General features: G+C 34.3%; 5 protein-coding genes across 6 annotated transcripts; 3 read left to right on the top strand and 2 right to left on the bottom strand.

Moving 5' to 3' along the window:
- Positions 1 to 244: 244 nt before the first annotated feature.
- LOC120204657 lies at positions 245 to 9,107 on the bottom strand. Its single transcript, XM_039204715.1, has 17 exons — positions 8,978 to 9,107; positions 8,634 to 8,883; positions 8,437 to 8,526; positions 8,054 to 8,213; positions 7,805 to 7,898; positions 7,268 to 7,321; positions 6,994 to 7,085; positions 6,815 to 6,893; positions 6,629 to 6,691; positions 1,760 to 1,810; positions 1,557 to 1,615; positions 1,372 to 1,450; positions 1,034 to 1,135; positions 798 to 860; positions 664 to 708; positions 459 to 549; positions 245 to 323 (listed from the first exon to the last, which is right to left on the bottom strand). The coding sequence occupies exons 2-17, from the start codon at positions 8,827 to 8,829 to the stop codon at positions 316 to 318; spliced, it is 1,326 nt and encodes a 441-aa protein (XP_039060646.1). The 5' UTR covers positions 8,830 to 8,883; positions 8,978 to 9,107; the 3' UTR covers positions 245 to 315.
- Positions 9,108 to 13,226: 4,119 nt separating this feature from the next.
- LOC120204656 (65-kDa microtubule-associated protein 3-like) lies at positions 13,227 to 19,726 on the top strand. The gene is made up of 12 exons (XM_039204714.1): positions 13,227 to 13,281; positions 14,340 to 14,422; positions 14,588 to 14,794; positions 14,882 to 15,133; positions 15,229 to 15,438; positions 15,530 to 15,685; positions 15,805 to 15,958; positions 16,057 to 16,208; positions 16,296 to 16,383; positions 19,003 to 19,076; positions 19,230 to 19,304; positions 19,412 to 19,726. Exons 2-12 carry the CDS (start codon positions 14,351 to 14,353, stop codon positions 19,724 to 19,726), a joined length of 1,755 nt encoding a protein of 584 aa, XP_039060645.1. The 5' UTR covers positions 13,227 to 13,281; positions 14,340 to 14,350.
- A 284-nt stretch (positions 19,727 to 20,010) lies between these two features.
- LOC120204524 lies at positions 20,011 to 20,640 on the top strand. The gene is made up of 2 exons (XM_039204581.1): positions 20,011 to 20,090; positions 20,181 to 20,640. Exons 1-2 carry the CDS (start codon positions 20,016 to 20,018, stop codon positions 20,424 to 20,426), a joined length of 321 nt encoding a protein of 106 aa, XP_039060512.1. The 5' UTR covers positions 20,011 to 20,015; the 3' UTR covers positions 20,427 to 20,640.
- Positions 20,641 to 21,928: 1,288 nt separating this feature from the next.
- On the top strand, positions 21,929 to 23,730 carry LOC120204616 (40S ribosomal protein S13). Its single transcript, XM_039204684.1, has 5 exons — positions 21,929 to 22,028; positions 22,125 to 22,197; positions 22,289 to 22,427; positions 22,791 to 22,977; positions 23,431 to 23,730. The coding sequence occupies exons 1-5, from the start codon at positions 22,006 to 22,008 to the stop codon at positions 23,462 to 23,464; spliced, it is 456 nt and encodes a 151-aa protein (XP_039060615.1). The 5' UTR covers positions 21,929 to 22,005; the 3' UTR covers positions 23,465 to 23,730.
- A 460-nt stretch (positions 23,731 to 24,190) lies between these two features.
- LOC120204615 (40S ribosomal protein S20-2-like) lies at positions 24,191 to 27,029 on the bottom strand. 2 transcript variants are annotated; one of them, XM_039204682.1, is made up of 4 exons: positions 26,946 to 27,029; positions 26,478 to 26,613; positions 26,227 to 26,340; positions 24,191 to 24,475 (listed from the first exon to the last, which is right to left on the bottom strand). In XM_039204682.1, the coding sequence occupies exons 2-4, from the start codon at positions 26,587 to 26,589 to the stop codon at positions 24,333 to 24,335; spliced, it is 369 nt and encodes a 122-aa protein (XP_039060613.1). In that variant the 5' UTR covers positions 26,590 to 26,613; positions 26,946 to 27,029; the 3' UTR covers positions 24,191 to 24,332. The 2 variants fall into 2 exon arrangements, with proteins under 2 accessions (XP_039060613.1, XP_039060612.1); XM_039204681.1 differs by having other exon boundaries at positions 26,478 to 26,610; positions 26,946 to 27,028.
- Between the last annotated feature and the right edge of the window lie 869 nt (positions 27,030 to 27,898).

The raw sequence follows: 27,898 nt of genomic DNA, 5'->3' as shown, positions 1-27,898 counted from the left end.
TCCTTTTCTCATTTCCTGGAAAACATGTCGAGCTAAAAAAAAATCCGGGGACTGCTATACATTGCTATCTTCTCAAATGTATATCTTTTCTTTTCAAGGAATAAAAATCATTCAATTTTCTTTTCTTTTCCTTTCTTCTCAGGGAATAAACATCATTCAATTATTTAGAAACAAGTATCCTCTGTTGTCAAAAACAACTTGCTTGACGTTTGCTCGCTTTTGAAGCTCTGTTGTCAAAAACAACTTGCTTGACGTTTGCTCGCTTTTGAAGCGTGACGACCGAAACTACCGAGGGACTTCAAACTACATCCAATCTCAATCTCCTGTGACAACAAAATACATGAAGATTGTAGTAAAAATTGTGTGTATATATGGATAAACTTGTCAAATATATGCAGTGGAAATACTAGCTGAAATAGATGTATCTCAACCATAAATCAGGGTAAAATAAGCTTTACCTACTAATGCTCTCTTGTCGCCCAATTTCCTTCTACATGGGTACTGCATCCTCCCATTCCTTTGCAAAAGTTCCTTGGCCACTTTCATGATCTACAAATTGCACATTTTATATTCAATGTTAATGCAGGATCAGAAGGAGGAAGATGTGTCAAATTACTTCAATTCTGTGATCTAGTGGGTGCATATAAACATCATTCAATGTACCTGACGCTGCAGAAGTAAAGTACCCGGCTCATTCTCTTTCAATCCCTTAATTCAATAAGTGGAAGAACTTAATAAGAATTCAATTTATAGACATGTTTTAGGTTCAAAAAATAAAACAATCTGAGGGAACCAATCTCAGAAATAGCCATTTTTTCTTGAGACTTTTCACCAGAATGGAGTTCAGATGACAGCGAGAGCTGGATATACATGCAAGTGAGCAGCAAAGTATTATCAAACCCAAAACGAGAGAAGATTGAGAATTTTCTCTAAGGATGTTTAAGGTGTGAATTATTCCAAAAACCTTTTAGGTGGTTCATTTCAAGCTAAAGGTTGTTGCTGAATAAAGTTTAGTATAAGTAAGGTTTAATACCTTATTGAGTAGTTCTATTGGTAGTTCATCTGGAAGCCTCGTCGTGGCTGTTGCTTGGTTCATATTCTGAAGGACACCATTTGCACCTTTACTAGAAGTTACCTGAAAAGCCGACAAAATGATTCTGCATGCAATAATATTTTTAATAAAATATCTGTAGAACATGGAAGATCAGTATCCTAAGCCTCGTCGTGGCTGTTGCTTGGTTCATATTCTGAAGGACACCATTTGCACCTTTACTAGAAGTTACCTGAAAAGCCGACAAAATGATTCTGCATGCAATAATATTTTTAATAAAATATCTGTAGAACATGGAAGAATCAGTATACTCAAGCAACCTTCTTATTTGGAGCACAAGGTTTAGATTTGTTAAAAGCTTCATGTTTCACCTCCTTGAATGAATTGATAGAACTGAAGCTATGTAAACAAAGGAAAAAGAAAAGAACATCAAGAGCTGGAAGGAATGCAAAAGCTTTGAATAAAAAGAAAAACTGAGTGAAGCTAAAATCCAAAGTGCCATTACCTTCTGAGGCGTATGTTTTCATTTCTTGAAGTTGACACATACATAGATACTTTCATTGCCTGCAAAGAGGATATTATTAACTCTTAAATCCCAATAACCGAAAAGGTAATGACAAGTTGTAGAATCCAAATAGGGTTACAACTTAAGAGAAATCTTAAAAATAATACAAGAGCTGTATATAAATAAAATTTTAAATAACCCACATTATTATATGCATGCTGCTTGGCTCTCTCAGATGTCCTCAAATGAAACACCTAAAGCAATGAAACAAAGAATAATCTGTCATAAAGTGACAAAAGCCATGAATTTTACTGTAATTCTCTATTATTAAACGTGTAGGAAACTTAAAATTATATATAAAAGCCTAGACCTTATCTTAGGTAACTTCCAAACTAAGAAAGAGACTAATTCTAGTAATAAAAAGAATCCCTTAGATTTAGGGATACTGACTAAATAGAATATTTATAAATCCAACTCAATCACCTTAACTTAGGTAACTAATCTCTGACACTCCCCCTCAAGCTGGGAGCATGGATATCTTCCATCCTCAGCTTGCCTGTTAACTTCTGAAAATACTTACCAGGTAGACCCTTGGTAAGTACGTCTGCAACTTGATCCCCAATGGTCACATAAGGAGTACAGATCAGGCCACTGTCAAGTTTCTCTTTTATAAAATGTCTATCCACTTCAACATGTTTTGTTCTATACAGTTGAACTGGATTATGAGCAATGTTGATTGCTGACTTGTTATCACAGTAGAGTTTCATTGGTCCATTCCACTTTACCTTCAAGTCTTCTAAAATAATCTTCAGCCATAATAACTTACAAATTCCCAATGTCATAGCTCGAAATTAAGCTTTTGCACTTGATCTAGGCACCGCATTATGTTTTTTGCTTCTCCAAGTAACTAAGTTACCTCCAAAGAAAGTGCAATAGCCTGAAGTTGACCTTCTATCAATTATGGATCCTGCATAATCTGCATCTGTGTATGCTTTCAGAGTCAAGTTTCCCCCCTTCTAACTAGAATTCCTTTGCCTGATGTACCCTTTAAGTATTGCAAAATTTGGACTACAACCCTTAGGTGTGATTTCTTGGGATTGTGCATGAATTCGCTCACAACCCCAACAACATATGCTATGTCTGGTCTGGTGTGTGACAAATAGATAAGCTTTCCCACGAGTCTCTGAAAAAAACTTCTATCAACTTTCATATCATCCTCTTTTGAGTCTCCAAGCTTATGATTGACTTCTATAGGAGTTTCTGCTAGTTTAGATCCTAGTTTTCCAGTTTCCTTCAACAAGTCCAAAGTATACTTATGTTGAGATATAAAAATCCCTTGCGAGGAAGTATTTTAATCTTCCACCTTCACTTCAAAATCTTTTATAAGACATTTCTTTAAATTACCAATTCCTTCAAAATCATTTACTCTAACAGTTATATCATCTACATACACCAACAGTGCAATTACTCCCCCTGAAAGAGAATATTTCACAAACAGAGTATGATCACCTTGACTCTGTTTGAAGTCTTGTTTTAGCATTACTATAGTAAATCTCCCAAACCAATCTCTTGGGGACTGTTTTAGTCCATAAAGAGCTTTTCTCAATTTAAACACTGCTTGTCCATTATTCGAACAAAATCAGGGTGGAATATCCATGTAAACATCTTTTTCAAGGTACCCATGCAAGAAGACATTCTTGATGTCAAACTGTTATAAATTCCATCCCTGAATAGTTGCTAAAGACAGTAGGACCCTCACTGTGTTCATTTTTGCAATAGGGGGAAAAGTTTCAAGATAGTCAATTTCATAGGTTTGAGAATACCCCTTTGCTATCAATCTTGCTTTGTACATTTCTAGAGAACCATCTGATTTATACTTGATAGTAAATACCTATCTGCATCCCACTTTTTCCCTGTCTTATTATTCTTCAGCGCCTCCATTTCCTCTTTCATAGTCTTTTTCAAGTTCTCATTTTCTAATGCCTCAGATATTGTTTTAGGAATAGCAATGTCATTTAGGCTATTAAGAACTGTGATTAGGGGATAAGTTTTTGTAGGTCAAAAACATATAGGTACGATGTTTGGTGTTGCAAGTTCTCTTCCTTTTCTAATATAGCAATGGGAAATTCAAAATCAGAAGCAAATATAGTATTTTCATCATCAATTTGTTCAGAAAGAGTTTCAGAGTGTACCTCAAATTGTATAGGAGCAGGAGCAGGAGAAACGGATGATTGAATTTGCATAGGTGTCTTCTTCCTCGAATAGACCATTAAGGGACAAGTAGTGTCCTGAATATTGGGTTGTGGTTTATTAATGTTTGTTTGAAGAGTAGAAGTTTGAGTAGTACTAGATTCTGACTGGGGAGAGGATGAAGTAAGAGCAGGTTGTGTTTTTGTAGTATGTATAGGTATAGGTGTAGAAGAAGGTTGTGTTTCTGTAGAATATATAGGTATAGGTGTAGATGTAGGAAGATCAACAAGGGCCTAAAGTAAAAACAAATTTGCATCCTTATCTTCCCTAAAAGATATCTCCCCTTGAAGATAAGGAAATTTAAAATAACTCTTTTCAATAAAAATGCATTTCAATGCCCTTGGATCAAGTTTTCTTCGGCCTTGAGAATGAATGTGAACAAAAGCAATACACTCAAATACCCTTGGTTTTAGGTTAAGAGATGGACTGAAATCTAGAAAGAACTTTGTAAGGGTTTGAAGGGGACTTTGGGGTTCAAGGACTTTAGTGGGTAGTCTGTTTATCATGTAAGTAGCAGTTAACACAGCTTCCCCCAGTACCTTTTAGGGACATTGTTTTGAAATAAAATGGCTCTAGTTATAGTAAGAAGATGTACATTCTTCCTTTATGCTACCCTATTCTGTTGGATAGTGTTTACGCAAGAAGACACATGTATAATACCTCTTTCTAAGAAATGAGGAGAAAGGATTTGATTAAAGTAGTCCTTGGCATTTTCTATTCTGATTCATTTTATTTCAGCCCCAAATTGAGTCTTGATCATGGTATAAAAGATTTTAAAAGTAGAGGTAACATAAGACTTCTGTTTTAGTAAAGGGAATTTTGGTCCACTTATTACTTGCTGGAAAAGAGGAACATTTATGCTTTGCAAATTCAAAAACTTCACAATGAAATTCTTCAACATTTAAGGAATTACACAAGGAGGGAAACATAGTTTTTAAGAGTCTAAAAGGTGGGTAACCAAGGCGAAAGTGATGTAGCCAAATTTGGTCTTTATTGGTTGTAGATTCGAATAAAAAAGATAATGGTTGAGTATTCAAAACTCTAGTTGGTCCACTAAGGTCTTCAAGGTAGTATAAGCCATTTATTTCCTTAGCACGCCCAATCATCCTCTTTGTTTCTTGTTCCTGAAAAATACATTGTGTAGGATGAAATAAAACATTGCAGTTAGTGTCTAACAAGCTTTGGAATAGAGATAAGGCTAGTATATAGTTTTGGCACATGTAGGACATTTTTAAGCAATAGGGCTTTACTGATTGCAATAACTCCTTAGCCAGCAACCGTTACCATAGTACTATCTGCAACTGTGATTTTCTTGTTGCTATAACAAGGTATGTAGGTGAGGAATTTTAGTGATGAATTAGTCATGTGATCAGTGACTCCTGAGTCAATTACCCAAGAGTTTTGGGTAGGTATGTGGGTGGATGATTCCAAGGCATTAGAATTATGAGAAGAGGAAGAAGATATACCTGAGAAAACTAAATTGTAGGTACTTGTAGAGGATGATTTTTCTAAGGATTCCAATATATTCTTCAATTTTTCTACTTCTTCCTGGTTGAATTCAATAGATTGTTCATCAGACTCTTTAGCCACATGTTTAGTTGCATAAGCTCTGCTTTGTCCTCTTGATGAGCCTCATTTCTCTGTGAATTTTTTTTTAGATCACCTGAGGCTTTCCATGTAACCTCCAACACTTCTCTTTGGTGTGACGAGGTTTTTGCAGTAAGTACACCATAAGGAGTCATTGTTAACCGTCCTTGTTCCTTCTGATCTTCCTTCAATATTCTGCTTCTCTAGAGGATTTGATCCCTCAAGAACAGCCCTTGTAACCAAGGTTGAACTTTCTACTTGTTTGTTTTCAACCACCATCACTTTTCTTCTTCCTTTTTCAGCACGAATGATAGCAATAGCCTCATTCAATGAGGGCATATCTTCTTTTCCTAGAATCTGGACACTTACTGCATCAAATTCTATACGTAGTCCAGCAAGAAAATCATAAATCTTTTCTTTTTCTACAAACCTCTTTAGAATTGTTGCATCCTCACTGTATTTCATCTAAATGCATTGATAGTGGCCCATTTCCTGCCACAGATTTTGCAGCATATTAGAATACTATGTAATAGATTTGCTTCCTTGTTTAGTGGCTGAAATATTGCTCTTGATTTCATAAATCTAGGCAACATCTCAAACCTTCGAATAGGTTTGTTTTACAGTCTCCCATATCTCCTGGGTTATTCCAAGAAACATACATGTGTCACTAATTGGTAGTTTTTTCCATTCAATCTATAAGAGGCTTGTATGTTTTGTAAGCCACTTATCGAATTAGAGTGACTTTCCTCACCCATTGTGTCTCATTGAGCAATTTCTGTATTGCTGGAATCACCTGTATTGCCTATATCTTGCTGATCAGATGCCATACTCTCTTAAGAAATAATAAGAACTAAGAAAAAAAAACGCTCAACAAGAAGATTAAGACCCAAAAACGAGTAGCTCAGATACCAGGACAAAAGCCATGAATTTTACTATAATTCTCTCTTATTAAATGTGTAGGAAAATTACAATTATATATACAAGCCTAAGCCTTATCTTAGGTAACTTCTAAACTAGGTAAGAGACTAATTCTAGTAATAAAAAGAATCCCTTAGATTTAAGGATACTAACTAAATAGAATATTTACAAAGCTAACTCAATCTCCTTAACATAGGTAACTAATCTCTGACATAAAGTTATCCGGTAAAGGGTCATGCAGGATATTTCTCAAGACAATGACAAGAAAGGCAATCATAAGAGGAGACATACTAGAAAGTTCATTTGGTCATCAATACCTGAAACTTTGGCGGCTCAGGCAGGCTTTTCTTGGGAAGGGGCAATGAAGGAGCCTCAAGAATCTATCAAGTCCAAAGAAAATATAGATTTTACACATCCAACATAAAAAATACTTGAAACTTCTCTAAAATTCGGTGTCAAAAAAATTCAAGTAACGTTAATTTTTAAGATCTAAAAGTACTAACCTTTTTGTTCAAGGGGAGTGCTTTAAACGAATGAACTTTTGATTTTGCACTTTCATCTGACTCTGCCTGATTCTTAGACCTGAAATTGTCACCGTTTGGCTATCAGCTTTTAAACAAAGCTCAAAAACATAATCTTGATACAAATGACAGCAAAAAAAACGATAGGAAATCAATTGCACCTATTTCTCTGAGCCCTTCTTGCTGTTTGTAGCTCTGGTTCTCTTGGAATTGTGGCTTTAGGTTTCGTGGGAATACCATCAAGGGATTTGACCTGGAAAACAAAGTCAAAGTTTTTACGAAATTGACAATTTTTATAATGTTAATTGTTATTACATATTTATTGTCCCTCCAAAGACACACATGGTGATGCCATGTTTGAATAAGCCATAATTAGTTTGCAACAAAAGAAAAATAGTTTGATATTAACATAAACACTGTTTTAATTATACAACTTACTGTTTTTGGTTCCTTGTGCTCAAACTTAGATTGATGCTTCAAATGGGCAACCTGCTTTGCAAAAAATTAGAATTATTGAACATCTTCTTAGGCCAAAATCAAACGTTTAGCAAACAAACTTGATCTATATATGCAGTTTCAAATAAAAACCAAAAATAACAGTGAAGTAACATGTAACAAAAAACAAAAAACCAAAAGCAGGAACACAGCTGTATGACGTGATACATACAACTAAGAAGTAGAAGGAGGTGGATACCAATATCACAAGCCAAATTACAGTTTGGGTTACAAAATACTCTTGGACGTAACATATTCAAAGAGTATATTGCTTTCCCGGAATCCCTATCATTTAAAATCTGACCAGTCAGATTATTTCCATTTTGAATCACATGGAAAATTATAAGAGGTAAGCTCATATATTCTCAAATGCAAATAATAATGATTGATCTGGTTCCATGATCACAGAGACCATTTGAACCACAATACAGGAAAACAATTCCCAAACTTATATCAGATAAACATAAGTGACAGCACCTTGCGTAAGTAACCAACTTCTAGCTTTTGTCTTTTGGTAGCATCTTCATTGAAGGAACCACTCTTATTGAATCTGTCAGCAGACTTGTGTAACCTGTGTAGTAAAGGAACCAACAAGTAAAAACCTTTGAATTTATGACGACTCCAATAGAGAATTATCCCTTGCATTTGGGGACAAAATTCACATTAAAAAAAAGTTCAACTGCCAATGTCAGCATATAATGGTATCCAACAACAATAGAGTAGCACCTATTTTGAAATTGATTGGAAAGACCCATTCGAGATTGGTTTTGCTTCGCCAAGTAACTTGCTGTAGGTTTCATAAAAGTTGAACTCTTAGATGGAGTTGCCTTGGCCCGAGAATCAGTTTTAGCCACCTGAGTACCTCCGCAACACCCATTACATGCTTCTGACCCACAATAAAAAAAAAATTGGGAAAGAACATTAGTACTTCGAATTTCTTTTTTTCTGCAGATTAATAAAAATAAACTCTTCTTCAAAAAGAAACCATATTCATCTCTACCAATTGATTCTGCCAAATCAAACAAAAGTTTCAAAGAAAAGCACCAATTATAAACTACCAAGCAAATTAAACAGAAAGGAAAAGAAAAAAAATGAAAACAATAATATACCTCCACTGTATTCGTCACATTCTATTGAACCATTGCTAAATTCTCCATCCTCATTTATATCACATCTCCATTTCAACTTTATTACAAAAGCTGAAAATTAAAATATATTATAAGATCATCAGAAGAATTGACAATAAAAAGGTTGTGACTGAAAGCATAATGATTCAATTATAAACAAACAGGGGAAAAAGGCTTACGCGAAGGCGGATAGCTTTCAGCTGAATTGAACCAGAGTTCAGCTTCTTTAGCCTCCCAATCAGTTTCTGGGCTACTGAAATCAAAGCATCGAGGTGCATCAAACTCGTAATCGAGATCGAAACATCGTCCACCATCAAACGATTCTTCGATAGAATAAAATTCCTCCTCCATTACTTGACCGATTCCATGAACCATTTCTTCTTTCTTTCTTTTTTATTTGGTTTCACACAAATCTTCTCTGCAAGACCACTGGACTTAAAAACACCCACAATTAATGGCCAAAAAAAGGAATACCCTCAAATTCAAACATTCCTTTCCATTGTATCGTGCAATATTTTATTACCTGATCTCGAAATATTTTTATTTCTTTTTCAGTCTATTTCCCAATTAATCAACAAAGAAGAAATCTTCGTGAAATTGCGAAACCAAACACACACACACACTCTCACTATGCGTGTCTCGAACTTTTTCCCAAAATTGAGAGAGAAAGGTGTGAAAGGTTTCAAATTTCCATTGAGTTTGGCCAGGAAGCAAACTAGGAAACAAGGAAAAGAAAAGAAATTGAATGAATGAATGAGAGAAACCCTGATTCTGTAAGAAGATGGAAGGGGTTTATAGCTGCTATAATCCAAAATTGCTTCGTTGAATCGAAGGGAACGGCGAGACTATCGGGAGATGAATGTAAGGAAAAAGCACGAAAAACGCCAAAATGGCTAAAATCAAACGAATCCCCTTTTTATAGAAATAATTCTCCATTCTTTCAAATCCTCGGTGGGGTCCCCAATCTGTCCGTACAAGGAGTGGATATTGTTGTTTACTCTGTTTCATATTCTCTTAATTTTTTTAAAATAAAATCACTAATTAATAATCCATATTGTTTTGTTATTAGATAGTTTTAATAATAAAAAAGAATATATATATATATATTAATTATCTTAAATTGAAACAGTTATAATTTACAAGATATATATATATATTGTCAATTGGGTAAAAATATTAATTTATTTTTGATCTTTTGCTAATTAAAGACATTGCACTAATCGAATAGCTCTAGTTGATAATAGCGGCCTTCTTTATGAAGACGAAGAGAGAATTTGTTCTACTAGCGTTGAGTATTTTATGAATATTTTTACTTCTGATGGATCAAATGTATTTGAAGACATTCTGAATGAAATTGAATGCAACATTACTCATGCTAATAATGAACTCTTATTGTGTGATTTTACTCGAGAAGAAATCTGGTCAGATTTGCAATCTCTGAGTCCGATGGATCAAATTACTGCATTTCAATATTGAAAGGGAAATTTCCAGTAAGTGAGATCAATCATACACAAATTGTACTTGTCCCCATGGTAAGTGACCCAAGGAGTACGTCTCAAAATCACCCGATTAGTTTATATAATATTCTTTATAAAATTATCTCTAAGACTTTAGCGAAATAAATTATAAAGAGTGATACATCAATGTATAGATTTATTCGAAAATGCTTATTACATCAAATATTATAGCAACCTATAAAATCCTCCATTCATTTAAAAATAGGAGGACTAATATAATAAACCCTTTTACATTAAAGTTGGACATAAGTAAGATATACGATCGGGTCAAATGATATTTTATTAAGAGAATTATACGTAAAATGATTTTTTAGGAGTAGATCAATCGAATAATGGATTATGTATCTTTGGTTTCATATTCAGTTATTGTACATGGAAGGAATAACAATTTTATCTTTGGTTTACGGAATGTAATATTACCGGCGGGAATAAGATTACTGAGAATATTGTATTTTGTGTTTAGTTCGTTTAGCAAGAATGTAAAATTACAGTGTTTAGTTAAATGATTAAAAGATTATTGGAATGTATATTTTATCAAATTGTCCTTATTATATATTTGTTTTTTTAACAAGTCGAATTTTATTATAATTAATTTATATATTTTCTTTAAAAATTTTAAATTCATAAAATTTATATTTTTTTACAAAATTAAAAAGATAAATATGTTTAATGAAATGATAAAATTTTATTTTAACCCCTGAACTTTATATAAAATTCTAATTATGGACTTTTTTCTGTAAATCTAAAATAGTTTAAGGATAAATTTACAATTTAACCTTCGTAGAATTTTTTTATTCAACGACAGAAGAATGATATTTTTGAAAAAAAAAATTAGGGCATTTTAGTCCAAAACGTCGGGAATATAACAATAACTAAGGGAAGTAGGTAATCACATTTCCGGTAATATACTCCCAAAATACCACTGTTGGGAATAACTTATTACCGAAGGCTGAAAATATTTGTCAATCAAACGAGGAATAACATTTCATTCCTTCGGTAATGTGAGATACCCTGAACTAAACCTCTAGGTGTTCATTAAGTCGGTATTACATTATATCACGCTTTATGCAATATCATGTTTTTTTTTTGCTGCCACTCAATTTTTATAAGGAATTCGAGGTCATCGTTGCTCGCCACTGATGACAAAAATTGGCTTCCAAATATGGTATAAATGACAGAAACGAACGTATAATTTTATATTAAGAGTAATGAATTTATAAAATTTTAGAGGATTAAAATAGATTATTAATAGAAAATACATATAAAAAAATTTAAAATATAAAATAATTTAAAAAAAATTAAGGGATCAACTGGCTCACCCGCCCCTAAATCCATCGTTGTATTCTTGGATAGATTTGTGCACCTTAAAAAACGAAGGTGGCATGGATTTTAAGGATCTCGACAAATTCAATATCAGAATTGGCATTTATTTAAGGATGGCCATGTGGCGGATCGGGCCTGTTTTTTGTCGTCATGATTTCAATTCAAAAATATTTTTTTATACCTCATCCCGCCTAGAATAAATTTTAGTTTTTTCCACTCCGATTTTTAGGTTAAAACTCTAACTCTGATCTAACATAATCTGAATATATTAATATTTTAAAATAATTAAAATAATATATTTTGTAACAATATATTTATAATTATTTATTATATTTTAAATGGTTAATATAATATATTTTATAACAATTTTTATATTTTTAATAATTAAAGAATATATTTTAATAATATAAAAAAAATTTAAGATATTAAATATATTTTATATATAACAGGATAAAATAATAATTTATGTCGGATCGAATCGGTTTTTTCACCTTAAACTAGCTCCGTCCCATCTCGAAATTATATACTATATAACCCGCTCTATCCCACCCTAAATTCCAAAATTTCAAGTCCACCCCTATATAGTCGGATCAAGTTAGAACACATCAGATTCGGACATTTTCACCATCCCTCCATTTATTTTCAAACCTGAACTCCTTTATTTCCAGACTACTACGTGCTAAATAATTCACCAATTCATACGTTATAATTTATCAAAAATTTAAATAATAATTTTCTTTTAAACTTTACCAATATTATAATTTATTAGTCAAAATACAATAAATCATACATTATAAGGTATATAATTAATTTTCTTTTAGTTCTCATGAGTAAATTAATTCGTAAATAACATTTAATATTAATATCTAATATTTTTAAATTAATCCGATAATTTATAGTGACAATTAAAAAGTTTTAACTTTTAATTTAGATTGAGATTTGAAGGTTATTTGACGGGTTTGAATTAAAATAAACAAAAAGAAGAAAAAGGAGTAATTAAATGATCTTTTTGAACAAAGGAACTACTAAGCGACGATTAAAATGACAACGAAATGAGGAGCGATGATTGCCAATTTGAAAAAAGACGACTTTAACTTGTTATGTCAATTTTTTTAAAGATAGTTAAAGAAAATGATTGTAATGAAAATGAATTAAAAATATAATAATTATATTGTAAGTTTTAAATGTCTGTCGACTAAAATTCAAGTGCACTACAAGTATGAGGACTATTTTGTAATAGTCATAATACTAAAAAAAGGCTCCCAACTTTTATCAAAATCGTCATTTTTTGCTCTTAACGTTTTATTTTGGGACAAAAAATTTCATCTATAGATGAAAACTCTTAGTTAACAAGTAATTAACGCTCCAAAATAAGATCATTTTTTAACTTAATATGAAACATTGCGGGCTAAAATACCTCAGAAAAAAGAATAAAGGACAAAGTGATTATTCGTTCTGTCAAATTTTAGAGATCTTTGTCTTAAAATGAAACATTATGCAGCAAAACGCTCCAAAAATAATACAAAAAAAATATCAGGGACTAATTTTGACATTATACCTTATAAAAGTATCCTTAACAAATACTTTGAACCCGGGGCTCCTATCCACCGGACGACAATGAAATGATAGCAGGTTCAACGAATAAACGGAAAGCAAAATTGAGTTATTACGTATTTAAATAGAATGCTATAATGAGCAAAAAATCAATATCTAAATTAAAACCATTTATCATAATAAACTCGGAGTATATATTCGATTATTTTCAAAACTCTAATTATTTAATTTATAGTATTTTTAAAATATTAAAATAATTTTTAATTTTATTAGAAATTTAAATAATTATATTCTAATGCCAATCACACTATTCAACTAGCGCTCTCCAACGGTCCTCATTCCACGAACGCCTACGCACTCATTTTCTGTTTCCGTCAACCTTTTTGTTGCAAATTGAAAGGAAGCTCAAGCCTCAATTCTCGCGGCTTTTTGGGTAAGCCTTTCATTTTATTTTTCTAACTCAGTTTTCCTTTCTTTTCTATGAAACAAACACAAATCTTCGGAGAGGACAAACTGTTCGTCTCAATCGCAATTTGCTCAGGTTTGTCTTCAACTCTGCACATTTTCCCGTCAATTTCTTATTATGTGTGGTTGACGAGAAAATGTAGAGATAATCAAACAAGTCGAGATAACTTAAAGCTAATATCTCATGTTCATCAATTTTCTCGAAAAATGGAGATTTCATTTGTAAATCGTGGTTTAATGTGCGTTATAGAGAGGTGAACAAGGTCATTAAAGCTTTGGAGGTTGGAATTGATTTCTTGCCATATTGGCAGAACCACAAACTTTAGTAAACAGAAGCCAAAAAAGAAATAAACAAGAGGAGCCCTTAATGTTGACATCACCGGCTTCGCTTTTGTGTGTGTGTGTGTGTAAATGGAGGCTAGTTCTTGTGACTTTTGTTAGTATAATGTTCTGTTAATCTTGAATAATTTTTTGATGATTATTGACTTTAAAAATGTTTCCATTAGTATTTACCTCAAAATTTAGTTTAAAGCTATGGAGCTTGCACTTGATTTTTATAGCAAGAGGTTTGATAGAATTGGGTAACTGGATGGATGGAATTAGGTTATCCAATTGTCATGGATCAAATGTCAATATTTCACCCCCCCCACCCCGCTTTTCTTGGCATTTTCATCCGAAGATAAATTCACAACAGTAAGGTAGATCAGGCAAATCTCTCCAGATAAATTCAAAAAAACTTGCTGCCATCTGTCAAGAACAAAATTACTTCATGTTGTGAATTTAGAGTTGAGAGAAAATAATTAGTCATTTCCATGTCCCAATGCAAGCTAAATGCTTCTGCTTATATACTTGGTGGCTGCTGCTTTTTGTTTTTGCAGTTTCATTGTTCCTGCTAAAATTTATCTGAAAGGTCACGTTTTACACATTTTATACTTGAAATTTCAGTTTTGCTTTTTTATTCTCTTAGCTTGCTTTACGGTGTATAATTTGGGATAATTTTTTATATGAAGACATTGGTTTTGTCAGGAATTATTCACATGTCTACTCCGCGAACTGATCCACTTGTTCATTTGGAAACAACCTGTAGAACCCTTCTAGCCGAACTTCAGGTATTGTGGAGCATTCCACACAAAAGATACCTTAATTCTTTTATTTTTGTCCCTCTTGGAAAGATAATTCCCATTTCAAATATGCCTATTCCCTGTTTCTATTCTAAAAATTCGAACACTAATCTAATATTTACAATCTCATGGTTCCTTGAAAAACAACATTAGATCATCTGGGATGAAATCGGGGAGACAGATGCTGACAGAGATGAAATGCTGCTTGAACTTGAACGAGAGTGCATGGAAGTATACAGAAGGAAGGTAGATCAGGCAAATCTCTCCAAAGCTCATATAAAAAAGACAATTGCTGATTATGAAGCCGAACTTGCTGCCATCTGTTCAGCAATGGGGGAGAGGCCAGTGCATATTAGGCAGGTCAGGAATGAAAAAATTATGAATCCTGGATGAAAATATTCCGGTTAGATTGAACTATTTACTTATGTAACGGTCCAAACTTTTCAGTCAGATCTAAAAGTTGGAAGCTTGAAGGAAGAGCTAGAGAAAATTCTTCCGCAGGTTGAGGAGATGAAGAAAATGAAGATAGAAAGAATAAATCGTTTCATAGACGTCCTGGACCAAATACAAATTATCAGAAATGAGATAAGTGAATCCAGAGAATCAATTTCCTCGGAAACACTTATAGATGAAACTGACTTGTCCTTGATGAAGCTAGAAGATTTGCACAGAGAGCTCCATGAACTTCAGAAAGAGAAGGTCAACTTTCTTACTTTTTTCAGATCTTTATTGTTTCCACCTCATGAAAACTCTTGCTTATCTTCCTCTCGCTGACTGTTCTCTCTTTTGTGCAGAGTAATCGTCTGAAGCAGGTTCAGGACCACCTTAACATGTTGAACTCACTTTGCTCAGTGATGGGTATGGATTTCAAGCTCACAGTTGCTGAGGTCCATCCTAGTTTAGGTGACTCTGAAGAATCGAGGAGTATTAACAATAATACCATTGAGCAGTTATGTGTAACTATAAATAAGTTGCGGGAAGTTAAGATACAGAGGATGGACAGGGTAAAAATGAACTTTTAGTATTTTGCATACTGCAAAATCCTGGGCCTCTTCTATATTTCTGATTGTAATAGTGTTCTTTGATCCTTTACAGCTACAGGATCTTGCAACTACTATGTTGGAATTGTGGAATCTGATGGATACACCGATTGAGGAGCAACAGAAATTTCAGGATGTTACATGTAATGTAGCTGCTTCAGAGGATGAAATTACTGAACCCAACAGTCTCTCTGAGGATTTTATCAACCATGTAAGTCATACATTTTTAAAGAGGCCAGTTTAGCCGTCTCTGGGTCTATAAATTTCAAAAGGTAGTAGTAAGTGCTTTACTCCTGATTAGTAGAAAAATAAATATGCTATACTATGCAGGTTGAGGCAGAAGTTTCTCGGTTGGAAGAGTTAAAGTCGAGCAAAATGAAGGAGCTTGTCCTCAAGAAGCGATCAGAGTTAAGGAAGATCTGTAGGAAGACGCACCTGGTTCCAGACACTGAATTAGAAGATGTCGTTGAAGCAATCGAGTCTGGTACATGCTAATCATATCTCGTTTTCATCAGACCATTTGTTATATAAAACTTCTCCACCCCTTTTCCTCCTGCGTGTCATTCTTACTTTACATATCAGGAGTTGTTGATGCTGCGACCATCCTAGAACAAATTGAACTTCATATTGCAAAGGTTAAAGAGGATGCTTTTAGCAGAAAAGAAATACTTGAAAAGATTGAGAAATGGTTGGCCGCATGTGATGAGGAGTGTTGGCTTGAGGAATATAACAGGGTGAACGTTTTTGTCATCTATTCGGAGTATCTTTTTTTTTTTTTGTCCTAGGATGGTAACCTTGCTTCATTATATGTTATTTAACAGGATGAAAACCGATACAATTTGGGAAAAGGAACTCATCTTGCACTCAAGCGTGCTGAGAAAGCTCGTGCCTTGGTTAATAAACTTCCAGGTATATAGTACTCCAAGATAGAAAGGTTGATAAATGTTGAAGTCACAGAACCAAACTAGTTTTTTTCGTTACCATTTCACATCATGTGTTGGAAATAGTCAAGAAAAGTTGGCAACTTTCGGTGGCTTTAAATGCACCGAAAGTTGCTTGTTGAAAATGATTTCTGGCTTAATTACATTTTAGTCATTGTACACTTTAGGGTATTTACAAGATTAATCCCTAAGGTTCAACTATAAATACCCTAACCCATTTAGTTTCAAAATCATCTCAAAAATCATTTCTTTCTCCCATTACTAGAGAGCTTTCTTGTGAGTGTTTTGTAAACACCTGTAAATTTTCTCTCTTAGTAAAAGATCTGCAGCAGTCCGGAGACGTAAGCAAAATTGGCTTAACTCCGTTATTAATTTCGGGTATTATTTTTCCGCTTTTATTTCGCATTCTCACTAATTTGGTTATAGTAAAATTACTTGTTACTCGATTTATTTCCCAACAACTGGTAATCAGAGTTTGGTTGTGAATTTTGTCAATTTTTTGCGAGGTTATTATTCACGTGAATAGTTAATTTCGTGAATAGTAAAAATTTTGTCGGCGATACGAATTTGTCGACGGAGGTGTTCTAATACGATCCAAAGAAGTCAGATTCGAGTGGGAGTGATGGCTGCAGACGAAGGGAAGGTGAAAATTGAAAAGTTCGATGGTGCGAACTTTGGCCTTTGGAAGATGCAGATCGAAGATTTTCTGTACCAGAAAAATCTATATCAACCCCTCTCAGGAAAGCAACCAGAGGGCATGAAGAATGAAGACTGGGCTCTTCTAGATGACAAGCCCTCGGAGTTATCTGACTGACGTTATCCCGCAATGTTGCTTTCAACATAGCAAAGGAAAAGACCACGGCGGGTCTTATGGCGGCTCTCTCCAGTATGTATGAGAAGCCATCGGCCTTAAACAAATTTCATTTGATGAGGCGATTATTCAATTTGCGGATGACGGAAGGGGCATCGATGGCACAACACCTAAATGAACTCAACACAATCACAACCCAGTTGAGTTCAGTGAAAATTGAATTCGATGATGAAGTTCGAGCTTTAATTATCTTGTCATCTCTACCAGACAGTTGGAATGCTATTGTTACAGCAGTCAGCAGCTCATCGGGAAACAGTAAATTAAAATTCGAAGATGTTCGGGATCTTGTATTGAGTGAAGAAATTCGACGAAGAGAATCGGGTGAAGCATCAACCTCCTCAGCCTTGCACACGGAGTCTAGAGGGAGAACTTCAGAAAGAAATTCAAATCGAGGCAGATCGAAATCCAGAACAGGAAAATCAAGAACGAGAAAGAAAGATTTTACCTGTTATAACTGCGACAAGAAGGGTTACTTTAAAAGAGATTGCCGAGCACCGAAGAAAAATACCGGCGCATAGGATTCTGCCAACGTGACAGAGGAGACAGGTGATGCCATGATTCTAAGCGTCAACAGTCCAATTGAATCATGGATCTTGGATTCAGGGGCATTTGTTCACTCTACCCCATGTTGAGAAATCATGGAGAACTATGTCAGTGGTGATTTTGGGAAGGTTCATCTAGCCGATGATGAAACCTTAAAGATCGTCGGAAAATGAGACATCCGATTAAAGTTGCCAAACCAGACCACCTGGAAGCTGAACTGAGTGAGACATATTCCTGACCTTAAAAGGAATTTGTTTTCTTTTTGACAACTTGATAGAGAATGATATAGTACAACCTTTTCAGGTTGTGAATGGAAAATTACCAAAGGAGCACTCGTTATTGCTCGTGGTAAGAAGACTGATACTCTCTATGTAACCTCAAACTTAGAGAATATCATTGTTGCAGCAGATGCTGATGGAAAATCAAACCTATGGCACCAAAGGCTTGGCCATATGAGCGAGAAAGGGATGAAGACATTTTTGTCAAAAGGGAAGTTACCGGATCTAAAGAATGTAGATGTCGGACTATGCGAGGATTGCATCTTTGGCAAACAAAAGAAAGTCAGCTTTGCAAAGATTGGTAAGACACCCAAGACTGAAAAGTTAGAGTTGATTCATACTGATGTATGGGGACCATCTCCAGTTCCATTTCTTGTAGGCTCATTATATTATGTCACCTTCATCGATGATTCTACAAGGAAGGTGTTTGGCTTTAAATGCACCGAAAGTTGCTTGTTTGGCTTAATTACATTTTAGCCTTTGTACACTTTAGGGTATTTATAAGATTAGTCCCTAAGGTTCAACTATAAATACCCTAACCCGTTTAGCTTCAAAATCATCCCAAAAATCATTTCTTTTTCCCATTACTAGAGAGCTTTCTTGTGAGTGTTTTGTAAACACCTGTAAATTTTCTCTCTTATTAAAAGATTTGCAGCGGTCCGGAGATGTAAGCAAAATTGGCTGAACTCCGTTATCAATTTCGGGTATTATTTTCCGCTTTTATTTTACATTCTCACTAATCTGGTTATAGGGAAATTACTTGTTACTCGATTTATTTCCCAACATCATGCAGCTCAAATTTTGAGATTTCTTCCAATGAATTCCTATTTCCTACCTGTTCTTGAGTAGAATTAGTTAATACAGTGCTGAAATTGTTCTATATCAATCTTTTCAGGAATGACCGAGACATTGATTTCAAAGACAATGGCTTGGGAAGAGGAGAGAGAGACTGAATTTTTGTATGATGGTGTGCGTGCTCTAATAACTTACCCCCCTTGAATATTGTTCCGTATTTGCTTGCAGTTTTGGTATTGATCTGTACCCCAAACAATATTAGACGAACATTACATCAAAATCCATATGACACAAATTATTAACACGACCCCGTTCTATATTATCCAGATTCCTCTTCTTTCTATGCTCGAAGATTACTCTGCTTTACGAGAGGAGAAAGAGCAAGAAAGGCGTAGGTTACGGGTTAGATAACCAAACTCATTTTCCAATCACAGTGCATATGTTAATATTGTTTCACCAATTTATGAAATTAGGCTATATGCAATTATGGGGCAATTTTTTCTGTTCAGGACCAGAAGAGAATCCAAGAGCAGATAATAGCGGAGCAAGAGGTACTGTATGGTTCAAAAGTATGCCCACCAAAGCAGCAGACCGCAAAAAAGTATTCCAAGCAGTCTAGCATTAGAAGAACCGCCTCGGGAGGATCAATGGTTAGACCCGATTCAGTTCATACCCCAAGGACTCCCCAAATACGTTCTAGTAAGAAAACCGACCTTCCGTTTCAAAATGATCGTTCAAATCATCAGCGGGATGATGCCATTCTGGCTTCCCCAGCTTGTAAGTTCTCCATTTATGCTTGTTACAATCAAGAACTTCTCAATTAGGCTTGTTGATCCGTGTATTCATGTTGTATCCATGTTTAAGATTAGCCACAATCTTAGCTTTCCCTGACACCAGAAGATTTTTATCAACTCAAAACCGATTTGTAGCTGCTCGGGAAGGTTACATACTGCTGTAAAAAGTTTATCACAATAGTATTGTGTTCTACATATATATATTGACATGTTTGTATATTTGTACCATATTTTATTATTATGTAATCGTATCATGTCTAAAATTGTTAAGAATTTGTGAGCGGAAAAAAATGTACTAATTGTTGCAGTCAGGAGAGGCATGGACACTGCCGACACTCCCTTTCGAAAGCATTGGTCAAATGCTGTACATGCTAATGAAGTAGAGTCGCCACTGGTTCGTAAGCCATTTTCGCCCATCTATCCATCATCAAAAGTCAATATGACAATCAAGCTAGAGGATAACGGTGCACATAAAACTTTACAGAAAACGGTCCCGACAGATGATCTGCCTGACAACCTGCCTCGCTTGAGGATAACTTCTTCAGTCGACGAAGAGAATCGGACGCCAAAGGCAACGGTTTGGATGCAGACAGATACGAAACAAGCTCCAACAACACAAAATACGAAGCCAATCGAAGGAAGTCATGAAGAGATCGAAGAGTCGTTCGAAGAAAGAAGGCTTGCTCGTATGCGTTCAGATAGCCAAATAACATCGATGATACAAGTATGATCATCTTCAAAAACCTTATTATTGCTTGAAAATTGAAACTGAATCAAATTTGATTTGATTTTTATTCATTGTTTTATTTTCATGTTTATAACTTTGGCTGTTGTGCTGTGAATGTGCATCTGAGAGCCTGAACGTGGACGATTTGCCAGGTTGAAAAATCACAGTATTTTCGTCATGAATTTCATCAGCATTATCCAGAATTAGAACATTTCAATCTACCCTTTTCAAATTCTTACAAATGTAAATAAGTTTTCATTTTCTTTCTTTTTTTGGTACATTTTTAAAGGTTATGGTAATTAATTTGCTTATTTTTGTGTTTTTTTAGTTAGATTTAACCATAACCCATCTTTTCTAACTTAAATTTTATTTTCATTGAGTAATATTTATAAGGGTAAACTGCATATTTAGTACTCCAACTATCACTTTTGTTTCATTTTGGTCATTTAACTATTATTTTTTTCTAATTATAATGTCTCATTTTCTTTCTTTTGTTTCATTTTTCTAATTATAACGTTTTATAATTGAATATAAATCATTTATATATATATATATATTTGATTAATATGAGGTAAATGCAAGGTAGTATATGTTCAAAAATTCTTAATCATTTGATATTGAACGTTCATATCCCTAGCATGCATGGTGCTCGAATTCGAAACCTCAAGGAATAATAACAATTACTTAACTACTGAGATCGTTTGGTTCGTACAAATCATATATATTTTAAAATATATTCGAATTGGATTAATTTATAAATTAAAAATTATTTTTCATATCCTGATCGATCAAAGTGAGTATATCACTAAATTCACGAACAAATTTATCTTACATTCCTATCCTACATGAGAAAGACAAATTTAATAGTTAATAAGTTTTCTTGTGTCATAATTTTATGCATGTTCTAAACTTTTAGTAAGTTAACAACTTGTAATATAAAGAGTTCCTCAATTTATTTGTGTTGTGCCCGTATTCCTTTCACGTATCAGTTCACATAAATAATATTTTTAGTTATTATTAGCTTAATCTATTCACGTCGTATAATTTTATTTAATAATTAATTTTATTTGAAATATACAATTTGAAATTAAAATTTGTCTTTAGTTTTTAGATTATATATATATATATATATATATATATTGTTTTTTAGTTCTAATTTGATATTTAAATTTATCCTTCTATCACATGTTTTGATATATGAACTTGACATTCTTCATACATTTTGACACATTTAACCAACAAGTGCATTAAAAAAATATAAAATTTTGTAACAGAAATCGAATTGTAAAATTTAAATATCAATTTGAACAAAATCGGATGGCTTTGATATTGTAGCATCGGGGCCTGTAAAAGGTTGGATCTTGTAATAAAGCCCTAAATTATTATCAAACTTCAGCCCAAATACTTGATCCAAGGCCCAATATTCAAAGGTCAAGGTTAGGATGTAAAATAAAACCCTAAGCACAAAACATCCTATAAAACCAATAAAAGGAAGCTGGAGTAGCATTCTTGCGCCTAGTTGCCGACTGCCTTGTACCAAACAGTAGCGGGAAAAAAGAGTCTCACAACCGCCGCCGCCACCATGGGTCGCATGCACAGTCGCGGGTATCTTTCCTCTCCTCCTCCTTAATTTCTTTCTCTGTCTCTCTGTATATACACATTTTAGTTGTTTACATTGTAAGCATTTTTCCAATGTTGCAGTAAGGGTATTTCTGCCTCAGCTCTGCCTTATAAGAGAACCCCACCAAGCTGGCTCAAGATCTCTTCTCAAGATGTCAGTAATTAAAGCCCATTCTCAGATTCGTTGCTGATAGAAATCCACCTGAAGTTTTTGTTTTTTTATGACTGAATGTTTATGTGTTCAGGTTGAGGAAAACATTTGCAAGTTCGCAAAGAAGGGCTTGACCCCATCTCAGATTGGTGTCATTCTTCGTGATTCTCACGGTATTGCTCAGGTTAAGAGCGTTACTGGAAGCAAAATCTTGCGTATCCTTAAGGCCCATGGTATTATATTCTTCTTTTCTTTGATTTTATGATTTACTCAAATTTTGTTTCTTAACTTAGGAGTAGATTAGTTATACATTTAATTTTGAACCAAATAGAGAGGATTGTAAGACAATGCTAAAGAATGCTGACTTGTTTGTTTTAAAGAGACTAGAAAATTTCCTTTTTTGTTTTTTTTGAAAAAAGTTAAAATTTTTGGTTTTCTTCTTTTCGCAATTAGCCAATTTTCAGTTTTAAATTTAATGTACAGGGGTTAATTTGCTTTCTGTCTACAGTATAAGGACCTATCCAGTAGTTTAACCCAAATATTCTCCTGTGCTATGAGTGAAATATTGCGTTGCTATTAAATTATTGTTGCAATAGGTCTTGCCCCTGAAATTCCTGAGGATTTGTATCACCTCATCAAGAAGGCCGTTGCCATCCGCAAGCATCTGGAGAGAAACAGGAAGGACAAGGATTCCAAGTTCAGGTTGATCCTTGTTGAGAGTAGGATTCACAGGCTCGCCCGTTACTACAAGAAAACAAAGAAGCTTCCTCCTGTCTGGAAATAGTAAGTCTGTGTATTAATATCTGAAATGGTGATTTCATCAACTATTGTGTATCTTTTTTGTTCAATGTTAATGGTCCGATTAATGTTATTTTACATCTTTTCAATATCAATCTCTTAACTTTTTTTTATTAATATCTAATTGGTCAACTTGGATTGTTTATTCTATTTCTCTATGCATGTTATTTTTAGCTTGGATGTGCAATGTAGTATGTTATGATGTTGTAAGGGAAGAAGTTAAAGAGCTATCACTACTATAATTTGATTTATATGTGAATCTCTTAGACTAGGTTGCATGGAATATACATATGAATTCCATTTCAGAAAATATAAGTAAAGCCATTATTAGATCATATTGAACATGTTAATTTGTCCTCCATTTGTTTCACTTGTTTTCTTTGTACATCCCTTACAAGCTTTATGTTGCAAAAATTAATTCAACTTCTTGGTCTGCAGCGAATCTACAACTGCCAGCACTCTTGTTGCTTAAGCATGTGGGGTCGTGCAATTTGCGGGTCATCTGTGTTGGATGTGGATGCTTTGAGGGAGATTATAGTTATGTTTTCATGTTCTAGTGGAGATATGATATGAGACTTTTATTTATAGCTGTTATAAATTTTATTTTGTTTGAAAAGAGAGTTGGGAACTTGTTAGCCTTTTGATCCTAGTCGCCTTTGTTTTTGTTCATTGGAGCCTTATTTGACATTTGAAGCAGCAAATCATATTAAATTTTGAAACCTAAAGTGCATCCTTTCCAACATTATATTGTAAAATGAGTTTAGCCCTTCATTTCTGGTCTCTTGAAGGGGTATTGTCTCATAGCTTTTGTACACTGTTAACAATTGGAACCATTCAGAAACTTTATTGGCCTTTGACAACACACAAAAACCTCGCTGACATAACTGCTTGAAGCCTCTAAAGGAAATATTTATGACTCTAAGGTCACTCAATGAATTCTTATCTTTGGTTTCAGTATCTTAAATCAGATATCATCTTTACTAATTGATCATCTTCTTCATATAAATACAGTCGAGTGGACAATGATGGGAATCCACATATTTCAAAGAAGCATTACAGAAGGGTAAAGGGATGAGCATAATCCTTAACGTCAAATTATGCCTTAAAATTCAAATATCCAAACACAATCTTTAGGTTACAAAAAGGAAACAAATTATTAAGCAACCAACAAACGAGGAGGATCTTCATTCCAAAATTTGTATGGGAAAACACAAACTACAGAAACCCCACAACACTCATTTGCTTAGGGATCAATCCTAGCAAATGGTGTGCAATCGCGATGATGTTTCTTTCTAATAAACTTAAACTATGTAAAGGCAAAATGCAAAAGAAAGACTCGTTTAAGAATCTGCGATGGTGACCTCCACCTCGACACCGGGTTCAATGGTGATAGATGTAATCTGCTTCACCACATCAGGGGAGCTGAATAGGTCAATGACTCTCTTGTGGACACGAAGCTCAAATCGATCCCATGTGTTTGTTCCTACAAAGCAACCAAATAGTTATGTAGATTTTTCAAACATATTACTCGAGTTAAATGAAACCCTTAGCATATTTCTGCATGTCAAGCCCAAAATATACAACAACATAGAATATGCACCAAGTAGTTCAAACAATCAAAGCTTCCATTACCAGCATAAGTTCAAACACAGTTAACCATGGAAAAAATGGCAGCCCTTAGAGGTTGTTAAAAAAGTTACAAAAAAGGATGGTTGCATATTAAGGTAGAAGACAGGTAAAGCATACACCATATCATCAAATATGTTTACTCAGGCTTGGATAAGAGTACCAATATCGGTATGTGTCCGGCAAAGGTTAAGTTCATATTTGTCTATGTTTTTCCATGTATTTGGTTTTAAAAAGCATAAAGCGCCCTAAAGCACCTAGGGTCCTAGACGCCGAAGCGCTAAGCGCTAAGCGAAAGCGATCGCTTTATGCACACGAAGTGCCAGAAAGGCCGAAATTCACAAAAAAAAATACAGAATATTTATAAATTATCTTATAAATACTTAAATATCAAAGTGTCAATGCATATATTCAAAACTTATAAGTACTTAAACACCAAAATATAATTCTCAATTTACTTATAAGTTATAAACACTTAAATACTTATATACCATTAACCATACGACTATACGAGCATATTAATCTCAAAAGATGGTCTACACCAAAAGTAGTCTAAAGTGAGATGAACAAAAGTATTTTTCTAAACCCTCAATTCCTTATAACTAAAAATCCTCTAAATTGTCATCGTCATCGTCATCAACTCGGACAACACCATCTCCTTCATCACTAGACACTCCAATATCTTCTTCCATCTCATCTTCATCAACTAAACATCTACGAGATGGTCTACTAGAGATAGGATTATGAGCAGGAGATTTTCCTTTATCATTTCGCGATGGTCCGGCTCCATCATTCACTACTTTTGATGCTCTAGTTAGATAACTAGGCTCATATGCACCGGAAGCGTTAACAACATCACTCCATGTCAAATCCTCACCAACAAACACCGCCTCATCATCATCTTCCATTCTTCACATGAACCACTCATTGCTCTCGTCAATATCTTGCAAAAGAATGGGATTGGTCTCCTTACTTTTAGCTCGGCGCTCCAAGGCACGATTGAATTTCACAAACACCATGTCATTCAATCTAGATTGTGCCAATCTATTTCGTTTCTTAGTGTGAAGCTACAAGAAAAAAACCAAAACTGGATGTGAGCGTGAGGCGAGAGGCCAGAGACGACAGGAGTGGAAGATGATTGCTCTCTGTGAATTTTTTACCGCTCAACCTCAATCGTTCTCTGTAAATTCTTCGATTATCGCCTATTTCAATCGCATTTTTTACCCTAGCCCGCCTAACCTAAAAGCCGATCTAAGCCTGATAATCTAATAACCCGCTAAACCCTAAACAAGCCCAAAAATCATATCTGCTAAAGCCCAGAATCGTATCTTCTAAACTCGCGATTAAGCGCCGATTAGCGCTTTGCTAAAAGCGCCGATTACTACCGCTTAATGAATTCGTAGTGCTTTTGCTATGCTGAAGCGCCGGGGGCCTTGCTCGAGTCGCTTAGCGCTTAAGCGGCGCTTTTTTAAACACAAATAGGGCTTTTGGATTTCTATACTCATGTTTAAATGTGTTGAACGCGAGTACTCGACATAGATACTTCAAGAAAAATAGTTTGACAAAAATAGATATTTAAGTCAATCCGATGCAAGGCATGTAAATTACCTTCACCACAGGGAGACTTCCTGGTGGTGATGTGAAGAACCTTGGTGGGCATTCTTACTGATCCCTTAACCCTCAGTCTCTTATCCTTCGCACCACGAACCAAATCAGCACAAACTACCAATCAAAACAGAAACAGATTAGACTAACAAATTCTATGGGCATCAATTCAATCCATAACATCAACCAACCAAAGTATCATTTCATGATTATAAATGAAACCATACTACTTTCATTAAACAAAAACAAAGTACCTTTTTCGAGGTTTTTGACATTCTTAGAGGAGAGAGTGATTCTGATCTTGTGAATCTGTTCTAAGGGCTCCTCCAAACCCGGCTTGGTAGGCTTCATTGCAGCATACGCCATTGTTATGAAACTGGCTAACGGCTTCACGTTCAGAACAATTTATTACAACAAACAAGAATTCCTCGAATTAAGTCGCAAAGTTGAAAATTTTAAACTATGGGTTGTGGGTTACAACATGAGATTCAATCTCACTAGATTCTAACTACTAAAGCAGAGAACAAGATTTTCGCATATTCCTTTTTTCCAAAGCAAGAAGAAAAAAAATCTAATATGCAAGATAGAGCCTTTTTTCCAAAATAATTTGCAGAAACGGGAAATGTGATGGGAAAAAATAGAGTAGCACAAAAAAGAAAATTCAAGCCTTTTAACATACAAAACAAACAAACGCAGAGAAATGGGAAAATTGAGAGGGAAACCTTGAAGAAGGTAAGAGAAGGGAAGTGTAGAGTCGCCGCCTCTGCTGCCTTTTTTCGCACAAATGATGGATGGTTAGGGTTAGGGTTTTTCGACGAATAAAAATGTTCTGCAAGTCGGGTAACGGATACTTGACCCAGGATGGGATCAATTATAATTAGATTTTGGGGAAACTACCTCATATACTATTGAACTTTTCTCTTTGATTTGTTTATGTCATAGAATTTTTAATTTTGTCAATTATAACACTAAATTTTAGTTTTGTATTGAATTATATCACTATGTTGTTAAGTCAATAAAGAGACGATGATATAACTAACAATTGTTCATGTAGTCTGTCACACCAAAACAATGATGTTTTGTTATGGTTGTTTTGAGGCCATATCTTTTTATACAATGAATTTTTATGGGTATATTGATTTTGTCATTGAACTTTAAACAATTTTCATTTTTAGTATTATATTTTTCGGATGTCATCGACAACCAAAGTATTCATATTTCACTCATTTTCCCCCATGATTGATTTTTCATGAAACTCATTCAAAATCGATGAAAATTCATGTAAAAGTTCGACGTGTTAATACTTCGATATCTTTCAATGACTGTCTAATGGGACTAGTTTTGACGTATATGTTTGTTTTCTCAAAATAATATTTTTCACCATTTAGATTTTCAAACAAACACACCAAGTCCTGTAAATCTAAGAAAGTCCCCAAACGTCTAAAAATGATAATTTTTTATTTAATTTTATCAATTTTGAATGGGTTTAATGAAAAAGTAATCATATGAAAATAATAAGTGAAATGAGAACATTTTTGTACTAATTTTATCGCGAAAAAGTAATAAAATCGATGTACTTTTAAAGTTCAGCGTCTAAAACGATGTCATTTTAAGTATTAGAACAATCACACTAAAACGAAGTCGTTTTAATGTAATATGTCGTGTCAGCAATCGT

This window comes from Hibiscus syriacus, unplaced genomic scaffold (assembly GCF_006381635.1).
Source record: "Hibiscus syriacus cultivar Baekdansim isolate YM2019G1 unplaced genomic scaffold, ASM638163v2 tig00011079_pilon, whole genome shotgun sequence".
NCBI lineage: Eukaryota > Viridiplantae > Streptophyta > Magnoliopsida > Malvales > Malvaceae > Hibiscus > Hibiscus syriacus.
Note: the sequence above shows the minus strand (reverse complement) of the source record. Positions and strands in the feature narration are given on the sequence as shown.

What these genes read in the sequence shown, in the direction of transcription:
- LOC120204615 (XM_039204682.1), bottom strand. Translation starts at nt 26,589, where the DNA reads ATGGCGTATGCTGCAATGAAGCCTACCAAGCCGGGTTTGGAGGAGCCC. An exon ending in TGTCAAAAACCTCGAAAAAG is followed by an intron (nt 26,341 to 26,477) that starts GTACTTTGTTTT and finishes TTTGATTGGTAG; the next exon opens with TTTGTGCTGATTTGGTTCGT. An exon ending in GAAGTCTCCCTGTGGTGAAG is followed by an intron (nt 24,476 to 26,226) that starts GTAATTTACATG and finishes GTTGCTTTGTAG; the next exon opens with GAACAAACACATGGGATCGA.
- LOC120204524 (XM_039204581.1), top strand. Translation starts at nt 20,016, where the DNA reads ATGGACACTGCCGACACTCCCTTTCGAAAGCATTGGTCAAATGCTGTA. An exon ending in ATGAAGTAGAGTCGCCACTG is followed by an intron (nt 20,091 to 20,180) that starts GTTCGTAAGCCA and finishes AAAACTTTACAG; the next exon opens with AAAACGGTCCCGACAGATGA.
- LOC120204616 (XM_039204684.1), top strand. Translation starts at nt 22,006, where the DNA reads ATGGGTCGCATGCACAGTCGCGG. An exon ending in TCAAGATCTCTTCTCAAGAT is followed by an intron (nt 22,198 to 22,288) that starts GTCAGTAATTAA and finishes TTATGTGTTCAG; the next exon opens with GTTGAGGAAAACATTTGCAA. An exon ending in CTTCCTCCTGTCTGGAAATA is followed by an intron (nt 22,978 to 23,430) that starts GTAAGTCTGTGT and finishes CTTGGTCTGCAG; the next exon opens with CGAATCTACAACTGCCAGCA.
- LOC120204656 (XM_039204714.1), top strand. Translation starts at nt 14,351, where the DNA reads ATGTCTACTCCGCGAACTGATCCACTTGTTCATTTGGAAACAACCTGT. An exon ending in CCCTTCTAGCCGAACTTCAG is followed by an intron (nt 14,423 to 14,587) that starts GTATTGTGGAGC and finishes AAACAACATTAG; the next exon opens with ATCATCTGGGATGAAATCGG. An exon ending in CTGAGGATTTTATCAACCAT is followed by an intron (nt 15,686 to 15,804) that starts GTAAGTCATACA and finishes TATACTATGCAG; the next exon opens with GTTGAGGCAGAAGTTTCTCG.
- LOC120204657 (XM_039204715.1), bottom strand. Translation starts at nt 8,829, where the DNA reads ATGGTTCATGGAATCGGTCAAGTAATGGAGGAGGAATTTTATTCTATC. An exon ending in TCCAATCAATTTCAAAATAG is followed by an intron (nt 7,899 to 8,053) that starts GTGCTACTCTAT and finishes TTTACTACACAG; the next exon opens with GTTACACAAGTCTGCTGACA. An exon ending in AAAAAATGGCTATTTCTGAG is followed by an intron (nt 709 to 797) that starts ATTGGTTCCCTC and finishes TATTGAATTAAG; the next exon opens with GGATTGAAAGAGAATGAGCC.